We start from the raw sequence: 20,853 nt of genomic DNA, 5'->3' as shown, positions 1-20,853 counted from the left end.
AAGAGGGGCATAATTACATATCTGAGGCTATTATGAAATCCAATATTACAATTAAAGTAATTTTATTTGCTTGTAATCTCCCTTCACCGAGTCTAATAAGGGTTTTGAAAGAAGGGCACGCAGGCTTTGAATAGTGACTCTATTAAATGAAGTTGGGCTGCCTTTGCTCTGTCTCAGTTCTCCATGTCTTTGATTTGCAGTGTCGTGGTGAGACTGTCAGAGAAGCACGAGGGATTTGTTAGTCTGTGATCATCCTGACTCACTGACAATTTAGTGAGTGAATTGGCCAGAAATGTTAACGGAAGTGCTACTGTTACTGCTGCAAGATCAGCACGGTTAGTTAGAAAAACCTCTTAAAAAAAAAAAAAAAAACCTAGAAAAAAGCTGCACGCAATGTGGTTTAAGCTGGGCCGTTTTTATAGGAAATAACCAGCACCAAACCCTCTAACAAGCATAAACCATGCTGGGAATTCATTCTATTCTAAGCTGAGGCCTTTCACAAGGAAGCAGGGAGTTCTGCTGAGAGAAAAGATGAACTGAACAAGATGAGCTCTCTGTGAAGCCGATCCCGCTGCGCATGCGCACATCCCCTCCAGCGCACCAATTTGCAAACAAATGCCAATGAGATTATGCAAAAACTGTTTTCCATAGAAACGACCTGTGGAGATGCATGCGCGAGGAAAATAGCTTTCGTAATATAAGAACTATGCTTCTGCAAAATAGCCATATACAACAAACATGAGAAAATGTAATTTTGACCTGACATTTGTGCCTCTTGGCTGCATCCTTCTCACGTAGCCTATTATCAGCGAATACAAATCATGTTTAATAGTGTGAACGCAATGGGTTTATGAATAATGTGGTAATCATTTTCTTGACAAATGACATTGAATGTTTTATTGTTAAAAATGACTGGAAAAATATGTAATTATGCATAAATGTATATAGAAAATGTTCAGGAACTGTACCCTAAAGCAATCGTGCGACGTAATAATAATTATTTTGTCGTAGACCAACAGCTACCCCTGCTGGAATATCTGTAGAGCTACAACTGCACCCAAGTGTAAAAGTGGGGTAGTTGACAATAAAGATCAAGATTTTAGGGAAAATGTATCTAATGTATCTAAATTTTCTTTATACTGTTTTATTTAGTTTCGATGTTTTTGTGTCCACGATAATGATTTTTACATTATATTTTTTATTTATATTATTTTTTTATGTGAACATTAAATCTTTCTTAATAGGTTTTATGAAGCATGCTACTGTGTTTACTGTGTGTGTGTGTGTGTGTGTGTGTGTGTGTGTGTGTGTGCGTGCGTGCGTGTAGGGGTGAATTGTTTGCTTTACCTTGTCCCAGATTTTTTTTTACTCACTATAGAAATGTAGGCTATTGTTTATTTATTTATTTATTTATTATTTACTTTTTTATTTACATTAATCAAAATGTGTATTTATCTATTTTAGTCTGTAACATTTCGCTCACATTTATTTACTCATTTATTTTAATTTCATTTATTTATTTATTTTTATACAGTTTTCCTCTAGACTTTTCCACAGACCACTGTTACCCTTCTGATATAAAGTAAAGATATACTATTTAGTTATTAAAATTTTATGAAACTTGCATGCATGCATTATAATTAAAGCAAATGTTTTAGATGAAGCTAATATTGGCAAATTGTATTATGTCCATCAAATCACAATGATCATAATGAATATGCATAAGAAGAAATATGTGCACAATGTGCATACTGAAGAAAGAATAAAGCAAGGAAAACCATAATCAGTCAATTTATACCAGTTAATCTGTTAATAAACTATATGTCTATTTAAATAGATAGAGCTGTGCTCTGCTTCAGTTAAGTGAACCTGTCAGGATAAACTTCCCCATCCTGACAGACAGTAATAAACTGCAGAGCTTCATGAGTTGGCACGGACTGGATGTGAACAGACAGGCTCTGACATAAAACTGCCTGACCGCTTATCAGAAGCAGACTGCACAGACACCTTTAGAGCCCTCGGAGACACTCTATTCAATCTAAGAGAGGCTATGAAAAGCTAAGTGAAAGCTGGCCAAAGGACTACTGCCAAAGCAAATGACCACAGTCTTGCACCTTGCACACACTGTGACAGTTTCTCACAGTAAGAGTGTGTGTTATCAGCAATCTCTCTCTCGCTCTCGTTTCAACCCAAAGACCTCCTTCTTAATGTATCCCCCACATTCCAAATCCTTCTTCTGACCCTGTCTGGGAGGAGATCTGAATTTGTTAGTGTATACCCACATTTTACTCATCTAAACATAATTCGTATCAGAACATAAATACACTGAGGCCATCTAGCTAAAAAGCAGGATATTTATATAGACTTATTTTTTAAATCATCATCTGATAGAGAGTTGATATACTCGTTTATGATCAATTCAAGTAAACTTTGGGTTCTAGACCAGTGTTTATCATCTGCCTGGATGGTGTTAGATGGCAGTGTTTTAATTCAAGGTGTTTTTTCTGATGCAACCAAATATAATAATTTTCTTGCAAGCCGGGACTACAATTTTTTTTTTCTAGACACTGCCGTTCAAAAGTTTTAAAAATAATTAAAAATAAAAATAAATAAAAAAGAATGCTCACCAAGGCTGCATTTTCAACATGATATAATAGATATCATTTTTATACAAAGACCCTCTGTGTGATGTAGGCAACTGTTAGCAATAATTATTAAATAATTTTATAAGCTAACAATGTATTTTTTTGAACCAAGTTTTGTTAGATATAACGTGAAGAGAATTTGTTTAATTAAATTGACTCTTTTTTTTTTGTAAAAATAAAAAATAAAAAAATAAATAATGCAATATGATTATTAAGAGCAAGATGAACAGGGCAGTGTACACTTTTTTTCCATGACAGTTTTTTAATATTATTATTATTATTCTGCTTCTTAGTGTTAAAGACGTTGTAGGCTACTCATTTTCTTTTGTATTCAAATATTTTTTATAAGAAGGAAAAAATAAATTGAGATGTTTTTCTAAAATGTGGTTTTCCAAATGTGGTGTTACTGTCATTTTAACTCTGGGCTATAACTTTAAACCACTTTGTATTATCATACAGAGATCTATAAAATATTTATACAATGTAAAGGCTTGAATATTAAATATGAAAGTTGAGGCCACTTATCATGACAAGTGAGCAGTGCCCGATTCACAGATCTGTATAATCGATGGAACGTTTGCATAATACTTAGTCTAAAAACATAATACTTAGCTTCATGCAACTGGCCACAGAATGCATGCTAGTAGGCTACAGTGAATCATCTGTTTTTGAACTTACTTTGCTAATCTGAAACAACGAATACTGTACAGCCATGAACAGAGAGCAGTAGATTTAAATGACTTTACAGAAACTTTGATTTTATAGCAACAACTAAACTGAAGTTTTTAAGTTGAACTAGGTGGACATTTTTACAGGCTTATTGTTATCAATAGAATACATTTTCAAAATGAATATGTGCAGGCATAAAATCTTTTTAATTCTTCTTTTAAATATAGTATATAGTTATTATACAAATAAAACTCTCCAAATATTTAATTCTTTAAGCATTATTAAAATAATTATGCTACAATTCCTCATTCACAACAGTCCATAACTCCATAAGTGATGTCTAGTGCTGAAATGTGTATCAGTCTCTTGTCTAGACATCATTCCAGACAGGTTTTTGTTCAGGGCTTTCACATGAGCCAGACAGAGGCATGGTGACCCCCTGCTAGCTTCATTCCCATAGCCTCCCCCCCCCCCCCCCCCAGCACACACTCCTCCTCCTCCTCCTCCTCCTCCTCCTCCTCCTCCTCCTCCTCCTCCTCCTCCTCCTCCTCCTCCTCCTCTCCTCTCTTCTATCAGCTGATGCCTAAAAATGCCACTGCTGGCCAGGAAGTGTTCCACAAAATAAAAACGAAAGCTCACAGGGGATTCAAGTCAGCATGCGCTAATGCTCCGGATACTTTCGGACGCTGGTTAGGTTAGTAACTGTTACATTGAAAACATTACAGGTTGAGTTTACGCTTTTTCTGTTATTTTGAACTGTATACTGTCGGGTATGATTGTGGGCTAGCGACTCAGAGTTAGCAGCCCTTCGCGTAAACATTGCGCCGTTTCACGTTGTTGTTTAGCTTCCCGAAACAAAACTCAACTTAAAAACAGTTAAGTTACTTTTAAAAAGATTTTACACATTCAGCTCGTATCATTTAGTTTACTAGTTTCTAGTGACTTTCGCTTTAGACCGAACTCGTTGGGAGCTTCAGTTAGCTGGTTAGCACACTGACTTAATAACTTAACGCTAGCTGAAAATTATGTTTATCAAGTAACGTTAACGTTAACTTAGGTGAGATCAGAGAATGTGTAACATTTACCTTAAAAGCGCCTGTCATTGCGTGAAATGTAATTTTCTGAATTGTCTGAATGCTTCAGTAGTTTAAATATACGTAACTCTCTGTTACCTTTTTTTTTTTTTTTTTAAATTCTATCAAGTAAGTTAACGTTACAAACAGTTTTGTTACACCCTGCTCTAGCCTACTACTAGATTGCATGAAGGTTTTACATTTTATGTATGAATTTATTGCAGTAATCAAATTTACAACCCCATCCTCATTTTCTTTTAAAAATATGAATTCAAAACAAATTCCAAATAAATGTGCAACTAAATGTTTTGCATTACAGTTTAAGTAGAAGGACATCATGAGCTTATAATCTAAAATTAAAACACACACACACACACACACACACACACACACACACACACACACACACACAAACTTCTCTTGTCCCCCGAGGTGAGTGATTCTCATACAGTTTGATAGTGATTTTACCCCTATATTTCACACCCATTTTCTAATTGGTTTATTTTTGTAAGCATGGTGTGTGTAGCCTTTCACACTCTATGATACAGATTTTTTCAACTCTGTATCATAATGTAATCAGCATTGTGGGTGAATGCCTTTGCATTTATTTACCTTTATGACGTATTTGTGTTTTATTCCTTGCCTTATGCTGCAGGTGACGTGATTGCTGTCTGGCAGGTAAAATAAGGGCGAGGAGAAGATGGCGCATCAGGGCAGCGGTCAGGCCTGGGGGAAACTCGTAAAAGTTGATGAATCTCCAGGGTCAGAGATATTACTCATAAATAGAGAGTGCACCGTGGGGAGAAAAAAAGGTGCAGTGAATATCGTCACTAATAAAGTCTTTGATCATTCTAATTGCTCAATGCTCTTGTGAAATAATAGTTTCATTTTAAAAGGGCTTCTCCATTATTTGATTTTCCCAAAACTTCCTCATAGACTCTATGACTTTAAGTTTTACTTATTAACTTTTATTAGTTTTTACTTTTTTCCCTCAAGATAATCAGTCTGAAGCGATGTCTGCATGTATTCAGTGAGCCCATGCCTTTAACAATACTCTCTTTAGTTCTGCAAACGAACCCCCACCCAAATAATGACAAAGGCGTCTATTGAAGACATGCTCTTGGAATATTAAGTAGTTTTTTGTGCTGTGCTGGTGTGCATGGAAAGGTTGTATCCCTTTGACTCTGTCTGGGTTTGAAGACTTTCCCGCTTTAATTAATATCAATCCATGTGTCTGTTTGGTTCTGTGTGCTTCACAGTGACACACGCACTGGTTATTAGCAGAACAGATATGCTTCATTACTCTAATAGTCTAATTTTTAAACTCACATCATGCCACACTATACTTCATTTAAGACTTGCATGCCTAATGTGTCTGGGAGAGAGAAGTAATAGGCTAGGTCAGGAAGAGAAAAGATAAACGTGCTTTATTAAAGTCGACATGAAGGTGCTTTCGCAAACCCATTTTACTTTCGTTATGACATATATTTTAGATTCAAGCAGGATAAAATTGTCAGGTGTGCCATTTGTCATTTTAGTTTTCTCCTTTATGCATCCTCGTAGACAAAGCGACTTGCATTGAAACGTTTATTTATAATTTCATACATTCCCTGTCAACTAATCCAATGACCGTAGTTTTGATAGAAACATGCACTACTGCAGTGTGAAAATACTTAAGTATTATTGTTATTATTATGAATAATTGTGATTGTTTGTTTATTTGCATTACAGTATTGAGAAATTTGTGAGGAAAATGCTAATAATAGTAATGGTCCTAAAATGAAGCTTTATTTTCTTTATGCAAAATATATGTTTTCATTTTTACATACTGTTATAGCTAAATCTTGCATTTTTGCAGATTTGTGTAAAGGCTTAGTCTGGCACAGGGCCTAAGAGCTTGGTGTCAGTCTTATTTATTAGTGGAACATTTCTTTTTGTTAAAGGATTATAATGACCTACTTTTTTTCTTTGGCATAGCACACAGTGATGGATTGTATATAATGCAGAAGAGAACGTATTCATTGTATCAATGTATCATAACCTCACATATTTTGTTTATAGATTGTGACCTCTCATTTCCGGCTAATAAACTGGTCTCAGGGAGCCATTGCAAAATCACTCAAGATCAGAACTCAGGAAAGGTGTGGCTGGAGGACATGAGGTAAGACAATAAGTTAATGTACTTGAATTGTTGAATAATTTCATGGCAGTATCATGTTCCTTCCTTTTTTCTATATGTGCACCGATCAAGCATAACTGGTGAAGTGAATAACACTAATTATCTCTTCATCACGGCACCTGTTATAGCACCTGTTATTGCCTGATATATTAGGCAACAAGTGAACATTTTGTCCTCAAAGCTGATGTGTTAAAAGCAGGAAAAATGGTCAAGCGTCAAGATTTGAGTGAGTTTGACAAGGGCCAATTTGTGATGGCTAGACAACTGGGTCAGAGTATCTCCAAAACTGCAGCTCCTGTGGGGAGTTCTCAGACTGTAGTGGTCAGTCAGTATCTATCAAAAGTGGTTTTCATGCCAAGGTTCATTGATGCACATGGGGAGTGAAGGCTGGCCCGTGTGGTCCGATCAAACAGAAAAGCTACTTTAGCTCAAATTGCTCAAGACGATTGCTAGTTCTGATTGAAATGTGCCAGAATACACAGTACATCGCAGTTTGTTGCGTATGTGGATGCATAGCCACAGACCAGTCACGGTGCCCATGCTGACCCCTGTCTACTGCTGAAAGCAGCAACAGGGGGCACGTGAACATCTGAATTGGACCACGGAGTAATGGAAAAAGGTGGCCTGGTCTGATAATCACGTTTTCTTTTACGTCACGACACGTGAATGGCCGGGTGCGAGTGTGTCGCATACCTGTGGAACACATGGCACCAGGATGCAAAATGGGATTAAGGCAAGCTGGTAGATGCGGTGTGACGTTCTGGCCAATGTTCTCCTCGAACCTTTGGGTCCTGCCATCCATGTGGATGTTACTTTGACACATACCACCTACCTAAGCATTGTTGCAGACCATGTAGCCTACACCATTTAATGGAAACGCTATTTCCTGGTGGCTGGGACCTCTTTAAGCAGGGTAATGTGCCCTGCCACAAAGCAAAAATGGTTCATGAATGGTTTGAGGAGCATAACAATGAGTTTGAGGTGTTGACTTGGCCTCCAAATTCCCCAGATCTCAATTAAGCATCTGTGGGATGTGCTGAACAAAAAAGTCTGATGCATGGAGTCATAATTTTATGCCTGATCAATGTAGATATGTACAGTAGTAGCCAAAAGTGATGTCCTGAAAGAATATTTGTTTTTAATGACACATTACGTTTGATTAAACCATCAAAATATGAGAAAAGTATTTTATATTGTTAAAATTTGTGTGATGTGAAAATGTGAGGGAAGAACAAAATAATAAACTTGATTTAAGTGTTTATCTGGCAAATTATTCAGCCTAAAAAAGGCATGCGTTCATAATTTCTATGTATGGCAGCCTGGCCAAAACTTGTCTGCACAATTTGCCATGTTTCATGACTTTATCACAAATATAAACAGTTAACTTAGAGCACAATTATGCAATATGCTTAGAAATCTTTGAATAAAATGTGCCGATGTATATTTTTCTTGGCCAGACATAATTTTTTGCCACTACTGTACATTGATTATAGGAAAAATGTTACTTTGTTGTGTATACATTTACACAACAAAGAAGTTGTGTTAATGTATCTGATATTATTTTGGAAGAATAGTGTATAATGTAAGTTTAATGCCCATCCAATAAAAAAACTTCAGTAGTGGCAGTTGACATTAAGTCTTTTTAGTTTTATTAAGTTTTTGCAAATTATACTGAGTGACTTCTAATTACATAAGTAAGTGAATTCAATTAATGACATGCTTGGCCCTGCGGCAAATATATATCCAATTCCCTCATGACATTTAATCATTTCTTTGGTTAATAATTAATTGTAATTTGGTTAATAGTCAGAGAATGGTTGATACTCTAGTTGATTTGTGTCTGTAGAAACTGTATGTCTTGTCTCATGTATTGATATGTATGCTAGCTCACCGCTGCTGTACATTTCCATCTAGCTAATTAAGTGAGTGTGTCTGTTAGACAGTCTATGTAATGCTTAGTCAGTGTGATGGGAATGCAAGTTCTTGGACAGCTTTTTCTTTGCCATTTAAATGTCAACTATTCATTATCTTAAAAGAATTAATAATTAATTTTTAATCTTTGAAGATACCTATCAAATATGTTCCGAGTACGACAGAAGACAGTGTGGGTATCAGAAATGTGGCCTTGCAGTTAATTGCATGTGCTTAGACATGTTGCTCAGATTTTCAGTCCAGCTTGTGATGTTTCCTGATAACTTTATATCCTTTTTTTTTTTTTTTTGGTCCATAGTCCCTAAAAATAAAATTTACAAAAACTCCATTGGCCTACATCATTTACCCTCTGAATACCACACTATGCATTCAGAGGAATCCATAATTTGTTAGATTTCTGCTTATTGATTGTCTGTTTGTTTGTATCAGCACCAATGGGACAGTGATCAACATGTCCAAAGTGGTGAAGAAACAGACGCATTTACTCCAGAATGGTGATGTCATTTACTTTGTGTACAGGAAAAATGAGCCAGAACAAAGTACGTTTTCATATATATTAAACATTTTCTGTTTTGCTAGTACAGTTGCTTCCAAACAGATGACCCAGATTAGCCACATCACTCATCTGTTTTCTGTTTTGCAGACATTGCTTACGTGTATCAGGCCATCAGGCCAGAAGAAAGTGCCTCACAGGACGTTGATGGTAAACAAGATATTGATTATAACATTCATTTAGATGTTCCTGTTTGTTATACAGATGTTCGTTTTGCTATAGACTGTCAGCAGAAAAAAGGAACAGAGCGTTAAAGCAAGCTGCTCACACTATAAACAACAAGGTCATGTTGCCTTGTCGTAGCAGCGCTACACAACACAACACAACACCGACAAGGTGCACAAACTACAAGACCTTTTGTAAAGAGGCAGGCCCGACCAGCAGTGGGGAAAGAAGCAAATAGATTTTTATAAATTCAAGCACAAATTAATTCTTGCATAAATTCAAGCAAAAAATTAGTGATTACAAGATTTTTTTTCTGCTTATACCTGCACTGTGGTTGGTTGTATTAGTTCCACCTTTCCATTGCATCGCACAGACTACAAGATCATGTGACGATGATATCAAGCAGGTTTGAAAATGGCTCGGATCGTGTAGCAGACCACAATAAGCACAGATTTGGGTTTTGTCACAGACCTTGGAAACCCTTCCAAAAGTTGTATGAGCTTGCCTTTACTACATTTTGAAGATTAGAGAGCGATTATGAAAGCTTTCTCTCTTTGGAAGAATATGCACGGATGAAGCGCTCACAGTTTGTCCATTTTAATTTTGTGTTGACTTTAAATCCCTATTTCATCTTTTTTGAGTGAACTATTTCTGCAAGTTACAGTTTTCTCTTTGTGGTCCCCGCAGATGCTGGGAGAGAAGAAGATTCTGATCTGACAGAAACCGAGAGTGAACCAGCACCAGTAGAGCCTGTTATTTTGAAGCCTCTACCTCCGTCTGGGCATGAGGACTCCCAGCCATCTACCTCCAGCTCGTCCTTCCACTTCTACAACATGCCCTTATCTACTTGCTCTGGTAATCACTGTATATGCAATTTCATGCAAGTTGCTTTGATAAGAAAGTGATTATCATATAAATGTAAATGTAATGGCTTTTTTGGCTTCTGTTCATCTATGCAATGAGATTTTCAAATTGACAGTGTTTTTACATCCCATTTACCATTTAGCAGATGTGTCTGCAAATAAGAACCCAGTCAGTTCTTCGGTTGTTCGTAAAGGAGAATCAGAGATGACTGCACCAGCAGGCAGCCCTGGGGAGCCGGTCATGAATCACACCCGCCTGAAGTGGACCTACTGGACAGAGGGAGGACAACAGACAGAGCCGGAGGTGGAAATGCAGAGGAAAAGAAGAAAAACTGACAGAGGTGCTGTAACACACAGTTTTGGAAAAACAACCATATGTGATGAATTTTAAATAATTTATGATTTCTGTCTATTTTGAGCGGTCTGAGCATCTGTATTCCAACATGTCAGTTTAACGCCTTTAATAGTTGCTAACTTGGCAACTTTTTTAGAGTACTGTGAAAGTTTTTAGAAAGCAGCCTGTGATAAATCTGGCAATGTGATTGAGTGACATGTATTATAATGTGTCATTTTTGTGTAAGAAATATAGGAAGTGATAGTGACACATTGGCAACAGGGTCTGACAGTATCATAAGCCAGATATGAGCCAGTGTAACCCATAAGCACATGCACTAACTGCTAGACTGCATCTCTGGGGGTTTAAGATCGCCATGTAAGCCACTGTTCAGAAGTTTAGGGTTAGTAAGGTTTTAAGTCTCTCTCTTGTGCACCAAGGCTGCATTTATTTGATCAAACTTACAAGTCAAGTCACTTTTATTTATATAGCACTTTTTACAATACAGATCTGTTTCAAAGCAACTTTACAATGACAACAGGAAAATAATGCAACAGAGTTTGTTTTCAGCTCTAGAGAAAACAGTGATGTGATTGTCCAGCTCAGTTCAGTTCTCATGTGGTGTCAATGCAGGCAGATCCATACAACCATATTATTGAATATTTAGTGTCCCCTGACAAAAAAAATTCCATAAGCCAGAGGTGACAGTGGGAAGGAACCAAAACTCCATCAGGTGACAGAATGGAGAAAAAAACCTTGGGAGAAACCAGGTTCAGTCAGGGTGCCAGTTCTCCCTCTGGCAAATGAACGAACAGTAATATTGTGAAATATTTTTACAGTTTGAAATCACTTTTCTTTTTTAATATATCTTAATATGTTCCTGTGACGGCAAAGCTCTATTTTCAGCAGCATTACTCCAGTCTTCATTGTCACGTGGTACTTGAGTAACATTTCTTATTGTTATAATGTTGAAAACAGTTGTGCTGCTTAATATTTTTGTGCAAACGATGCATATTTTTTAAGATTCTTTGATGAATAGAGTCGAAAAGAACAGATTTTAATTTGAAATAATCACCTATTGTGTAACGCATGCAAGTAAATGCATGTCATTACTGTGGCTGCATACTTGCTAAATAAAAGTTAATTTATGTTTAAAAAATCTTTCTAACGTTTGAACAGTAGTGTATATATGGTATTAAAATGCGTTTCAGATCTGTTCTAGAATATGAACACTGTCAAATGTAACGTTTATGTATCTTTCTTTCTTGCAGATGATCCGAAGGGGTTTGGATCTTCTCACAGTGATTCTGCTGATTCTGCAGCAGCTCCTCAGGTCCCTATCAGAGGAGCAGGGGGTAAAGAGAAGACTGAGGGAGCCACAACAGACAAGATGGAAGAATCCCTCACATGCATCGTCTGCCAAGACCTGCTGCATGACTGTGTCAGGTCAGTCCAGTGTGCACAAATCCACACTAGCACCTGAATGGACATGTTGGCAAGCATAAATACCTTGCAGTTGTTTACTTAAAGGGTTAATTTACCCAAACATTTTAAATGATCTCATTAATTACTCACCCTCATGTCGTTCCAAGCCCGAAAGACCTTCCGTGTCACTCTTTTATGCGATTCACAAGCACCACAACGCATGCATGTGATGCTAAGCCAATGGTAAGCTGCCCTGGAAGCGCTGCACTGTGTGACTAGCCCGATAACGTGAATAGCGTAAGAGAGTGGCATTAAAGAAGAGAAGACATTGTTGAATAAAGGTATTTTTTTGTTTTATTGTGCACTAAAAGTATTCTCTTCGCTTCATTAAAATTAAGGTTGACCCACTGTAGTCACATGGACTATTTTAACGATGTCTTTACTACCTTTCTGGACCTTGAAAGTGGTCATTGTGTTACTGTCTATGGAGAGATCAGAGAGCTTTCAGATTTCATCAAAAATATATTTATTTGTGATTTTATCAATGAAGCTCTCGACGTGGGGGTGAGTAATTAATGACAGAAATACAAAATTTGGGTGAACTAACCTGTGAATGTAGACTTTTATTTAAATGATTTAAAGAAGGAATTTAATAAGGTGTGTGGAGGCTGAGTTTGAGTGAATTTCCAATAGTTAATGTGTGTGCTTCCATTCAGTCTTCAGCCCTGCATGCATACATTTTGCGCTGCCTGTTATTCCGGCTGGATGGAACGTTCTTCCTTCTGCCCCACCTGTCGATGTCCTGTGGAGAGAATCCGTAAAAACCACATTCTCAACAACCTGGTGGAGGCTTACCTTCTCCAGCACCCAGGTATTGTATCACACAAAACCTAACTAAAGAATCAATGTCAAAGAGTTTAACAGAGATCTTATTTTTTAATCATATTGAGTTAAGTTTGCACTTTACATCCATTAAGAATTATTATTATAATATTTTTTTTTAAAGCAGTCTGTTATGCTCATTCAGCCAGCAATAATTTTGTCAAAAATACAGCAATCTTGTGAAATAGTATTACAATTTTAAAAATGTTAATTATTGTAATATATTGTAAAATGTCATTTATTACTGTGATTCCAAAGCTGAATGTTCAGCAGGCATTAGTGTCACATGATCCTTTAGAATTCATTCTAATATGCTGATTTGGTGCTAAAAATATTTCTTATCAATGTTGAAACCAATTGTGCTGCTGTTAAAGTTGAACAAATTTTAGAATTTTTGTGGCTTTTTTTCATTTGTTTTTTTATTCTCAGAGAAGTGTCGGAGTGAAGAGGACTTGTGCAGCATGGATGCCCGGAACAAGATCACACAGGACATGCTGCAGCCGAAAGTCGAGCGCTCCTTCTCAGATGAGGAGGGCAGTTCAGACTATCTGTTTGAACTCTCAGACAATGACAGCGACATTTCTGACATGAGGTCAGCATCCTAACACTGTTATTCATATGCTGCAGTATACAGTACAGGCCAAAAGTTTGGACACATTACTATCTGTAATGTTTTTGAAAGAAGTTTCTTCTGCTCATCAAGCCTGCATTTGTTTGATCAAAAATACAGGAAAAAATAATAATATTGTGATGTATTATTACAATTTAAAATAATTGTTTTTCAATTTATTATACTTTAATAGAGTCATTTATTTCTGATCATTTATTTCTGTGATGCAAAGCTGCATTTTCAGGATCATTCCTCCAGTCTTCAGTCACATGATCCTTCAGAAATCATTCTAATATGATGATTCATTTTCAAAGTTGGAAACAGTTCTGCTGCTTAATATTTTTTCATAACCTATGATACTTTTTTATAATACTTTGATGATTTTTTTTTTACTTTGAAAAAAAAAAGAAGAAGAAGCAAATGTTTTTAAAATAGAAATCTTTTGTAACAACAATATACACTGCTGGTCAGTAATTTGGGGTCAGTCTTTTTTTTTCCTTTTTTTTTTTTTTTTTTTTTAAATAAATCAATAATTTTATTCAGCAAGGATGTGTTAATTTTATAAAAATTGCTAGTAAAGGAGATTTATATTATTTGAAAATGTTTTTATTTTGAATAAATGCAGTTCTTTTGAACCTTTTATTCATCAAATATATTAGGCAGCAGAACTGTTTCCAGCACTCATAATAAATCAAAATATTAGAATGATTTCTGAAGGATCATGTGACTGAAGACTGGAGTAATGATCCTGAAAATTCAGCTTTGCATCACAGAAATAAATGATCATTTAAAGTATAAGATATTGAAAACCAAATATTTTAAATTCTAATATATCACAATAAAAAAAAATCTGTATTTTTGATCAAATAAATGCAGGCTTGATGAGCAGAAGAAACTTCTTTTAAAAACATTACAAATAGTAATGTGTCCAAACTTTTGGCCTGTACTGTATTTCACTTCCACTTCCAAGAAAATGTAGTTTTTTGTATTTGATCTTAAAATAGTAGATGTCCTGTAGGTTGTATATATAGAATCATCCTAATGAACTTTTTGTTCACAGTCAGCCCTACATGATGTGTCGGCAGTGTCCGGGTTATCGGAAAGAGCTTAGCTCCGCCCTGTGGATCTGTGAGCCTGCTCAATCAGATGGGCCAGCTAAAGTGCCTGGAGAAGGCCCCTCCACATCCTCTGATACTTCCACAGGTTATTTATGCTCACAATGCACTCACACACACCAACTGACAAATCCACGCAATTCTACATGTGCTTAAATCCACCATTCCTACCGTAGCTTCTCAGGAGTTCAGATGTTCCCCTCAGGGCAGTCACCTCATCTGCACCTGCTGCCTGCAGCCCATGCCTGACCGGCGCTTCGAGTACCTTCCCCCTCAGATGTCCCCGCAGCACTGTGAGTGACCCTGACACCTGTCCATCAATGTTTTGGCCTGCTGGAGTTGCCTGATGATTTGTTGTCTGCTCCATTGAACAGGTATGGTGTGCCAGAAACCTTTCTGTCATGTGTACTGGGGCTGCCAGCGAATTGGTTGTCATGGCTGTCTAGCGTATTTCAACGGTAGGTTTCAGAGTGGTTACGATTTCTGACTGCCTGTGTTATTGTATAATAATGATAATGGTCATTTCTCCTCACAGAACTTAACCTTAATGACAAATGTCTGGATGGAGTTTTTAATGGCAATCAATATGAGTCTGAAGTCCTTCAGGTATGTATGGTTTGTTTGCTCACACTTGACATCTCTATTATTTATATGTAATTTTTGACTTTACTGGGTGATGACATCCCTGTTTTTGGCAGAGCTGCTTAATGGCTGAATTTAACTTTTTCATAATTGATGAACCTTACACAGTTATTGAACTGAACTGAACCAACAGATGAATAATAACATTGTCTTTTTAGAGTTGCTTTACAGCAAAATTGAATTCTGTTTGCATCATTGATCCATTATTTAAGTTTCGCTGATTTGAAACCATCTATATTGAATAAAGTGCTATATAAATATTTGAATAAAGTGAATTATGAATATTTAAAATTGACTTTAATAATGTTTTGAATTAGATTTTCGTTTTAGTATATTTGTTGTACTTTGTTTCAATGTTTTAATTTATCATTATATTTCAGATCATTATTTTTTATTTTTAGTTTATACATTATCTAATATTTGTTTTTATATTATATTTTATATCAGCTTAATTGTTTATTTTTTATTAATGATGACATTTGATTACTCTTTTACCCCCTGATGAATGATAAAATTGGTAGAACAATCTCATTGTCTGACTCTAAAACAATGACCTGTCATTTATTATCAAGCTACAGTTAATATGTTAAAGGGTTTGTTTGACTAAAAATGATAATTTTCCCATAATTTACTCAAAAAGCCATCCTAGCCATCCTCCTCAAACCGTAACTTAAACAGTCACCTTTACACGGTAAAGCACCGGTACCATTTTCTTTAGTTAATTATCAGCATTATCAGGAGGATATTTTACCCCCAGATATATTCAGTGTTAAATTCAATCGTTGTTTGAATTGTCTACCTGTATAAGCTCTGTGTTTGTTGATTATTTCTGCTTTCTTTGTGGCAGAACTATTTGACTTCTCGAGGAATGAGCTGGAGGCACATGCTGCAGGAAGCTCTCCAGGCTGTACAGCAGGGCCTGTACCATCTCTCTGGTAAATGTCCTTTGCTCATATTGAGAATTGTTGAAGATCTTGACACAGGTTCAAGTAAGGTTGGGTTATAAAAAGAAAACAATATTGTCCCTTTAAGGCAAGTCATTTCACTCAGTGACCATCTTTTAAACACCTCTCGGGCAGCTAGTTCAGTCATGCAAGACAAGTACAGCTCCTATTTCTTTGAACAGGGTACATGAAATTCTTACATTTCTTCGTATTTTAAAGAAACTAAATTTTATAAGACGGTTGTTGTCAGAATTCATTGGTGAAGGAAATCTGACAACTGTCTCATATAATTTTGATTCTAAACGCTCAAATAAAAAAAAACATGATTGTTGCGTTACACTTTCTCCCATTTATAGTAATATGAGTCATCTGTCTTTGTATATCTGAAGTCTTTAGTTTTACATCAGAGATCTTTTTTCTAACAAACCCTTCGTTTTTTTCTCTGAATGTAGTGACGTGAATGCATATTCCCAAAAATTACACATTACTGAGTTTATTATACCGGCAGACAAATTTCAGCAGATTTGTCATTTTGCATATCACTCCCCTCTACAAACAAGAAATGAAGTCAGTTCAGCTACTACTATTTCATTGAAAGTGACTTGAATAAATGCTCTGTTGTAATTCACAGTTGATTGTATTTGCATGTATTTCAGATTATAGAATCACTGGCAAGTCTTTCCTGTGCTATTGCTGTGGACTTCGCACTTTTAGAGAGCTCGCATACAAATACAGAGAGCGTATTCCTCCAGCAGAGCTGCCAGGTAAGACTCATATCCAACGTAACACAAAGCTACGCAGTCATATTAGTGTCTCTATGAAGCCAAATCTATAAAACTACAGAATTAGCTGGAAATGAGGGGGAAAAATATGTTTTTGTATGCAGTATGTTTGCTTGTTTTATCACAGATGCTGTGACCTCCAGACCAGACTGTTACTGGGGACGCAACTGTCGGACTCAAGTGAAGGCACACCATGCTTTGTAAGTGGGCGACATGTAAACTAACAGTTAATCACATCTTATCTGTCCTCTGAAAGGCTCCATACTTAAATCCACCAGTAGAGGGCAGCTAATGCACATCTATGTAGTGTCAGTCTGCAGTGAAACAACATAGACCTGTTTGTTAGTACATTTACAGTTGCAAGAACAACTATGTGAACTGCTTGCAGAATCTGTGCAAATGTGAATAATTTTAATAAAATGCATGTTATTTTTATTTAGTACTGTCCTGAATAAGATATTTTACATACTATTAATTTTACTGGAATTTGAAGATCAAGGTAAATTGGACTTAATTTGTCTTCCAGGAAATGTGTAAATATATGTTGTTGCTTCTGAAGTACTAAGGAGCCCAAACTAAGCATTGAGCGCTGTACATGCTCATACTTTTCATGCTCATACTTTTTAGTTGGCCAAAATTTCTAAAGACTCTTCTTTGTGTTGGTCTTAAGTAATATTCTCATTTTCTGAGATACTGAATTTCAGTATGAGATTTTCCTTAGTTGTCAGTTATAATCATCAAAATTAAAAGAAATAAACATTTGAAATATATCAGTCTGTGTGTGATGATAATGAATGAATATAATATACAAGTTTCTTTTTTTGAATGGAATTCGTGAAATAAATCAACTTTTTGATGATATTCTTATTATATGACCAGCACCTGTGTACAAAGTCTGTAAATGTGTGTGATTCTACATCATAATCATGCTAACACACAATGATCAATCTTAATCAGTAATTTTGTTTTCTCCTCTTTCAGGAAATTCAACCATGTGTGCGAGCAGACGCGTTTTAAGAACTAAAGCTGGTGGAGCGACACTTGATTTGACAGCAGTGGTTTGGGAGGTAGCTTCATCATCAGCACGCTTCTGGGTAACTGATCTGCTGCGGGCAGGTGTTATACCTGTTTTTGTCCTCTAGATGGCAACTTTACATATGCAAAGTCAATCAGATGATGATAAACCAATCATCCTTCAAATATGGTTTGAACGTGGAAACATTTGCTCTGGATCTGCGCTGTGTGTAGAGACAGACACTCATTTTCCACCGTCACACTTTCAGTAAGCACACTTCGTTCCACTATGGATTCTTGTCGCATCTATGCTTGCATTTGTAAACCGAGACAACGTTGGCAATCACTTTCTTGCAAAAAGCTTATTAGCTTAAACATTATACAATATACAAATTATATACAAACTAACCTTTGGTGCCTAAGAGTTGACTTTAAGTGTTCTTTGTGCACTTCTTTGCATATGTCTCACAGTTCTTCCAAATGTCTGACATCTCGATGTAATGCTATTATTGTGAACTGCTCAAAACATTTACGTGCTACTGAGAACATTGAAAATTATATGTTATAAAAAGGGATGATTGTGTTCTAGAGGTGACTATGGTCAAGTGCACTAAAATATTACATGTTAGGTATTCAGCATCGGTAGCTTCTTTTTGAGAGGGCAATAAGCCATGTGAAGTCAGAGTGGACAGTGTGTATTTGTTCTCTCATTTGCAGGGCTGTTCTAAAGGCATATAAGAGATTTTTTATAACACAAGACTGAGGGTAATATCGCACTGCTGTGGATAATCAAGTCAAATCGGATTTATAATAAAGACTTCCGCACGTCTTATGATTATGAAGTTTTTGCTGTGGCCTCTGGGGAAGGGTTTATGCAATTCATATGCAAATGAGGCCAGTTTTAGCTAGTCTGATGCTTTCCCCAGTGTTTTCTTAAGTAACTAACATATTTTAGTTTTCCTTTCACCTGTAGGTGTGGTGGGGTTATGTAGGTCGATGATATGGCCAAATAATTGCAGTTTAAATATTTTCTGACTAGGCTAGATCTGTATTTCTGGACTAGAAAATAGTTTTTTCGTCTACCCCAAGAAGTTGTATTTCAGTTGTGTGTATTTAACACTCAGCTGTTTGTTGTTTAACTCTGTAAACCACATTGGTTTTAGGTATAGTTTCACAAATATTTTACCTTTTTTTTAATTGATGAAACTTTAGTGTACATGCATTCATTGCGATCCATTAAATAGTTACCATAATGAGTGATTGAAATGTGGCATTAAGCATCAAGCCACATGACGAAAACGAGTTAGTTCACCCAAAAATGAAAATTCTATCACACATTATTCACCCTCATGTCGATCCAAACATGTAAGACCTTCGTTCATTTTCGTTCGGAGCACAAATGAAGAGATTTCTGATTTAAATCTGAGAGCTCTCTTGACTCCTTTTAGACAGCAATTTAATGACCACTTTCAAGGCCCAGTAAGGTAGTAAAGACATTAAAATAGTCCGTGACTACAGTGGGTGAACCTTAATTTTAGGAAGTGATGAGTACTTTTTGTGCGCAAAAAACAAACAGCGTTTTGAAAGTGCACGATGTACACTGCGTCAACAGCTTAACTGTCTGACACGTGAAAAGATTCTTATATAAAGTCGTTATTGCTGTTTGTTTGTTGCACGCAAAATATATTTTCGTCACTTTAAAACATTGAGGTTGAACCACTGTAGTGTTAGTCACATGGACTATTTTAAAGATGTCTATTTATTTATTTATTCATTCATTTTTGGGTGAACTAGCCCTTTATCAAAAATGTTACCCTTCAACTTTAACTTTGATACTTTTCTATGTTCTAGGTTGTTCCTTCTGTTATAAATACATATAACAAAAGTTTTAAAAAAAAACAATGCACCTACTTTTAGATGCAAATAAATGTTTTTTTTTTTCTTTCTTTAAAACCCTTGCAGGGAACTTTTGCATTACTGTTATATTATATTGCTCCAAAAGAAAAAAAAAGGTGTAATGCCTGCTTTATTTTTTGGCTTGTGCCATGTTTCTCTGGTCTGTGGTCCCTCACACCATGACATTCTTCAGAGGCTCAGATTAGACTTCCTCCAACCATAGAGGTCAATTCTCTACAACCCTCAACTGCTCTTTAATGAAGGTGGACAGAAAGGCTCAGCACTCTAAAGCCTCACACACTAAACTAATGGCACCTGACAAACGGCCACATTTGGTGGATTTGCTACACTTCATTAGTGAATGTTAAGTTGTGGTTTTATACAGGATAACGCCCCCTACCTTTTACTTTTTTTGGGAATGTTGGTACAAGGAAGTTTAGTGGGTGTTGCAAGTTATGCTGACACCTATTTTTTTTTTTTTTTTTAAGCATTTGGTAGTTTTTTTTATTTTTTAAAGTAACTATATTTTAAGGTTTATTTGGCATACCAGTTAATATACAATGAGAAACCAGTCAGATTACCCCTTTCTAAATATACACACAAAAATGTCTTTCATGTTTATAGTTTTCTTTGAAACCTTATACAGGCTCTTGTATGCACCTAAAAGGTGTTTTTAGTTTAGTTAAATGGTGTTAAGATTTAAGCTATAAAGCGGGTCTCATACTATGAACTCTTAAAATCTGCAGGAAGGGTTGAGGGATTTATTCGGGGTTGGTCTCGAGTGTTAGAGAAGCTTTGGAGGCTGCTTTGCATTTGCTGAAAGGGAAATGTACTCCGCTGCAAATATTTACTTGCTTGGAAAGGTTTTTTTTTCTTTCTTTTATTTCTACCTCATCAAAATTTAAACTGGGGCTTCAAATAGGGAGGAAAACTTTGTTTATCAGTAACTACAGAGAAGCACATATAATAGCACTGTAAGTCCCATAGTTGAATTAGCGCTTGCCGTGCCTCATGTTTTTAATGCCTAGAAATCAAACTGTCTAATTTACTGCACTAATAATAAATGACTACATAAAAATACATGACTGTCCTTTCAATGCATATTTTGAAATGATTGCACAGAAGCCACA

General features: G+C 36.1%; 1 protein-coding gene across 2 annotated transcripts; it reads left to right on the top strand.

Annotated features, from left to right (window-relative positions):
* The first annotated feature begins 3,880 nt into the window (after positions 1-3,880).
* chfr (checkpoint with forkhead and ring finger domains, E3 ubiquitin protein ligase) lies at positions 3,881-20,803 on the top strand. Of its 2 annotated transcripts, none has more exons than XM_067439372.1 (18): positions 3,881-4,008; positions 5,043-5,199; positions 6,449-6,548; positions 8,928-9,037; positions 9,142-9,201; positions 9,904-10,071; positions 10,226-10,420; positions 11,685-11,859; positions 12,555-12,709; positions 13,150-13,312; positions 14,391-14,533; positions 14,622-14,738; positions 14,820-14,903; positions 14,981-15,051; positions 15,935-16,022; positions 16,688-16,795; positions 16,941-17,013; positions 17,795-20,803. In XM_067439372.1, the coding sequence occupies exons 2-18, from the start codon at positions 5,088-5,090 to the stop codon at positions 17,835-17,837; spliced, it is 1,965 nt and encodes a 654-aa protein (XP_067295473.1). In that variant the 5' UTR covers positions 3,881-4,008; positions 5,043-5,087; the 3' UTR covers positions 17,838-20,803. The 2 variants fall into 2 exon arrangements, with proteins under 2 accessions (XP_067295473.1, XP_067295472.1); XM_067439371.1 differs by having other exon boundaries at positions 10,223-10,420.
* The last annotated feature ends 50 nt before the right edge of the window (positions 20,804-20,853 follow it).

This window comes from Pseudorasbora parva, chromosome 3, assembly GCF_024679245.1.
Source record: "Pseudorasbora parva isolate DD20220531a chromosome 3, ASM2467924v1, whole genome shotgun sequence".
NCBI classification, from domain to species: Eukaryota; Metazoa; Chordata; class Actinopteri; order Cypriniformes; family Gobionidae; genus Pseudorasbora; species Pseudorasbora parva.
The sequence above is the reverse complement of the archived record's forward strand: the minus strand, read 5'-3'. Positions and strand labels throughout refer to the sequence as shown.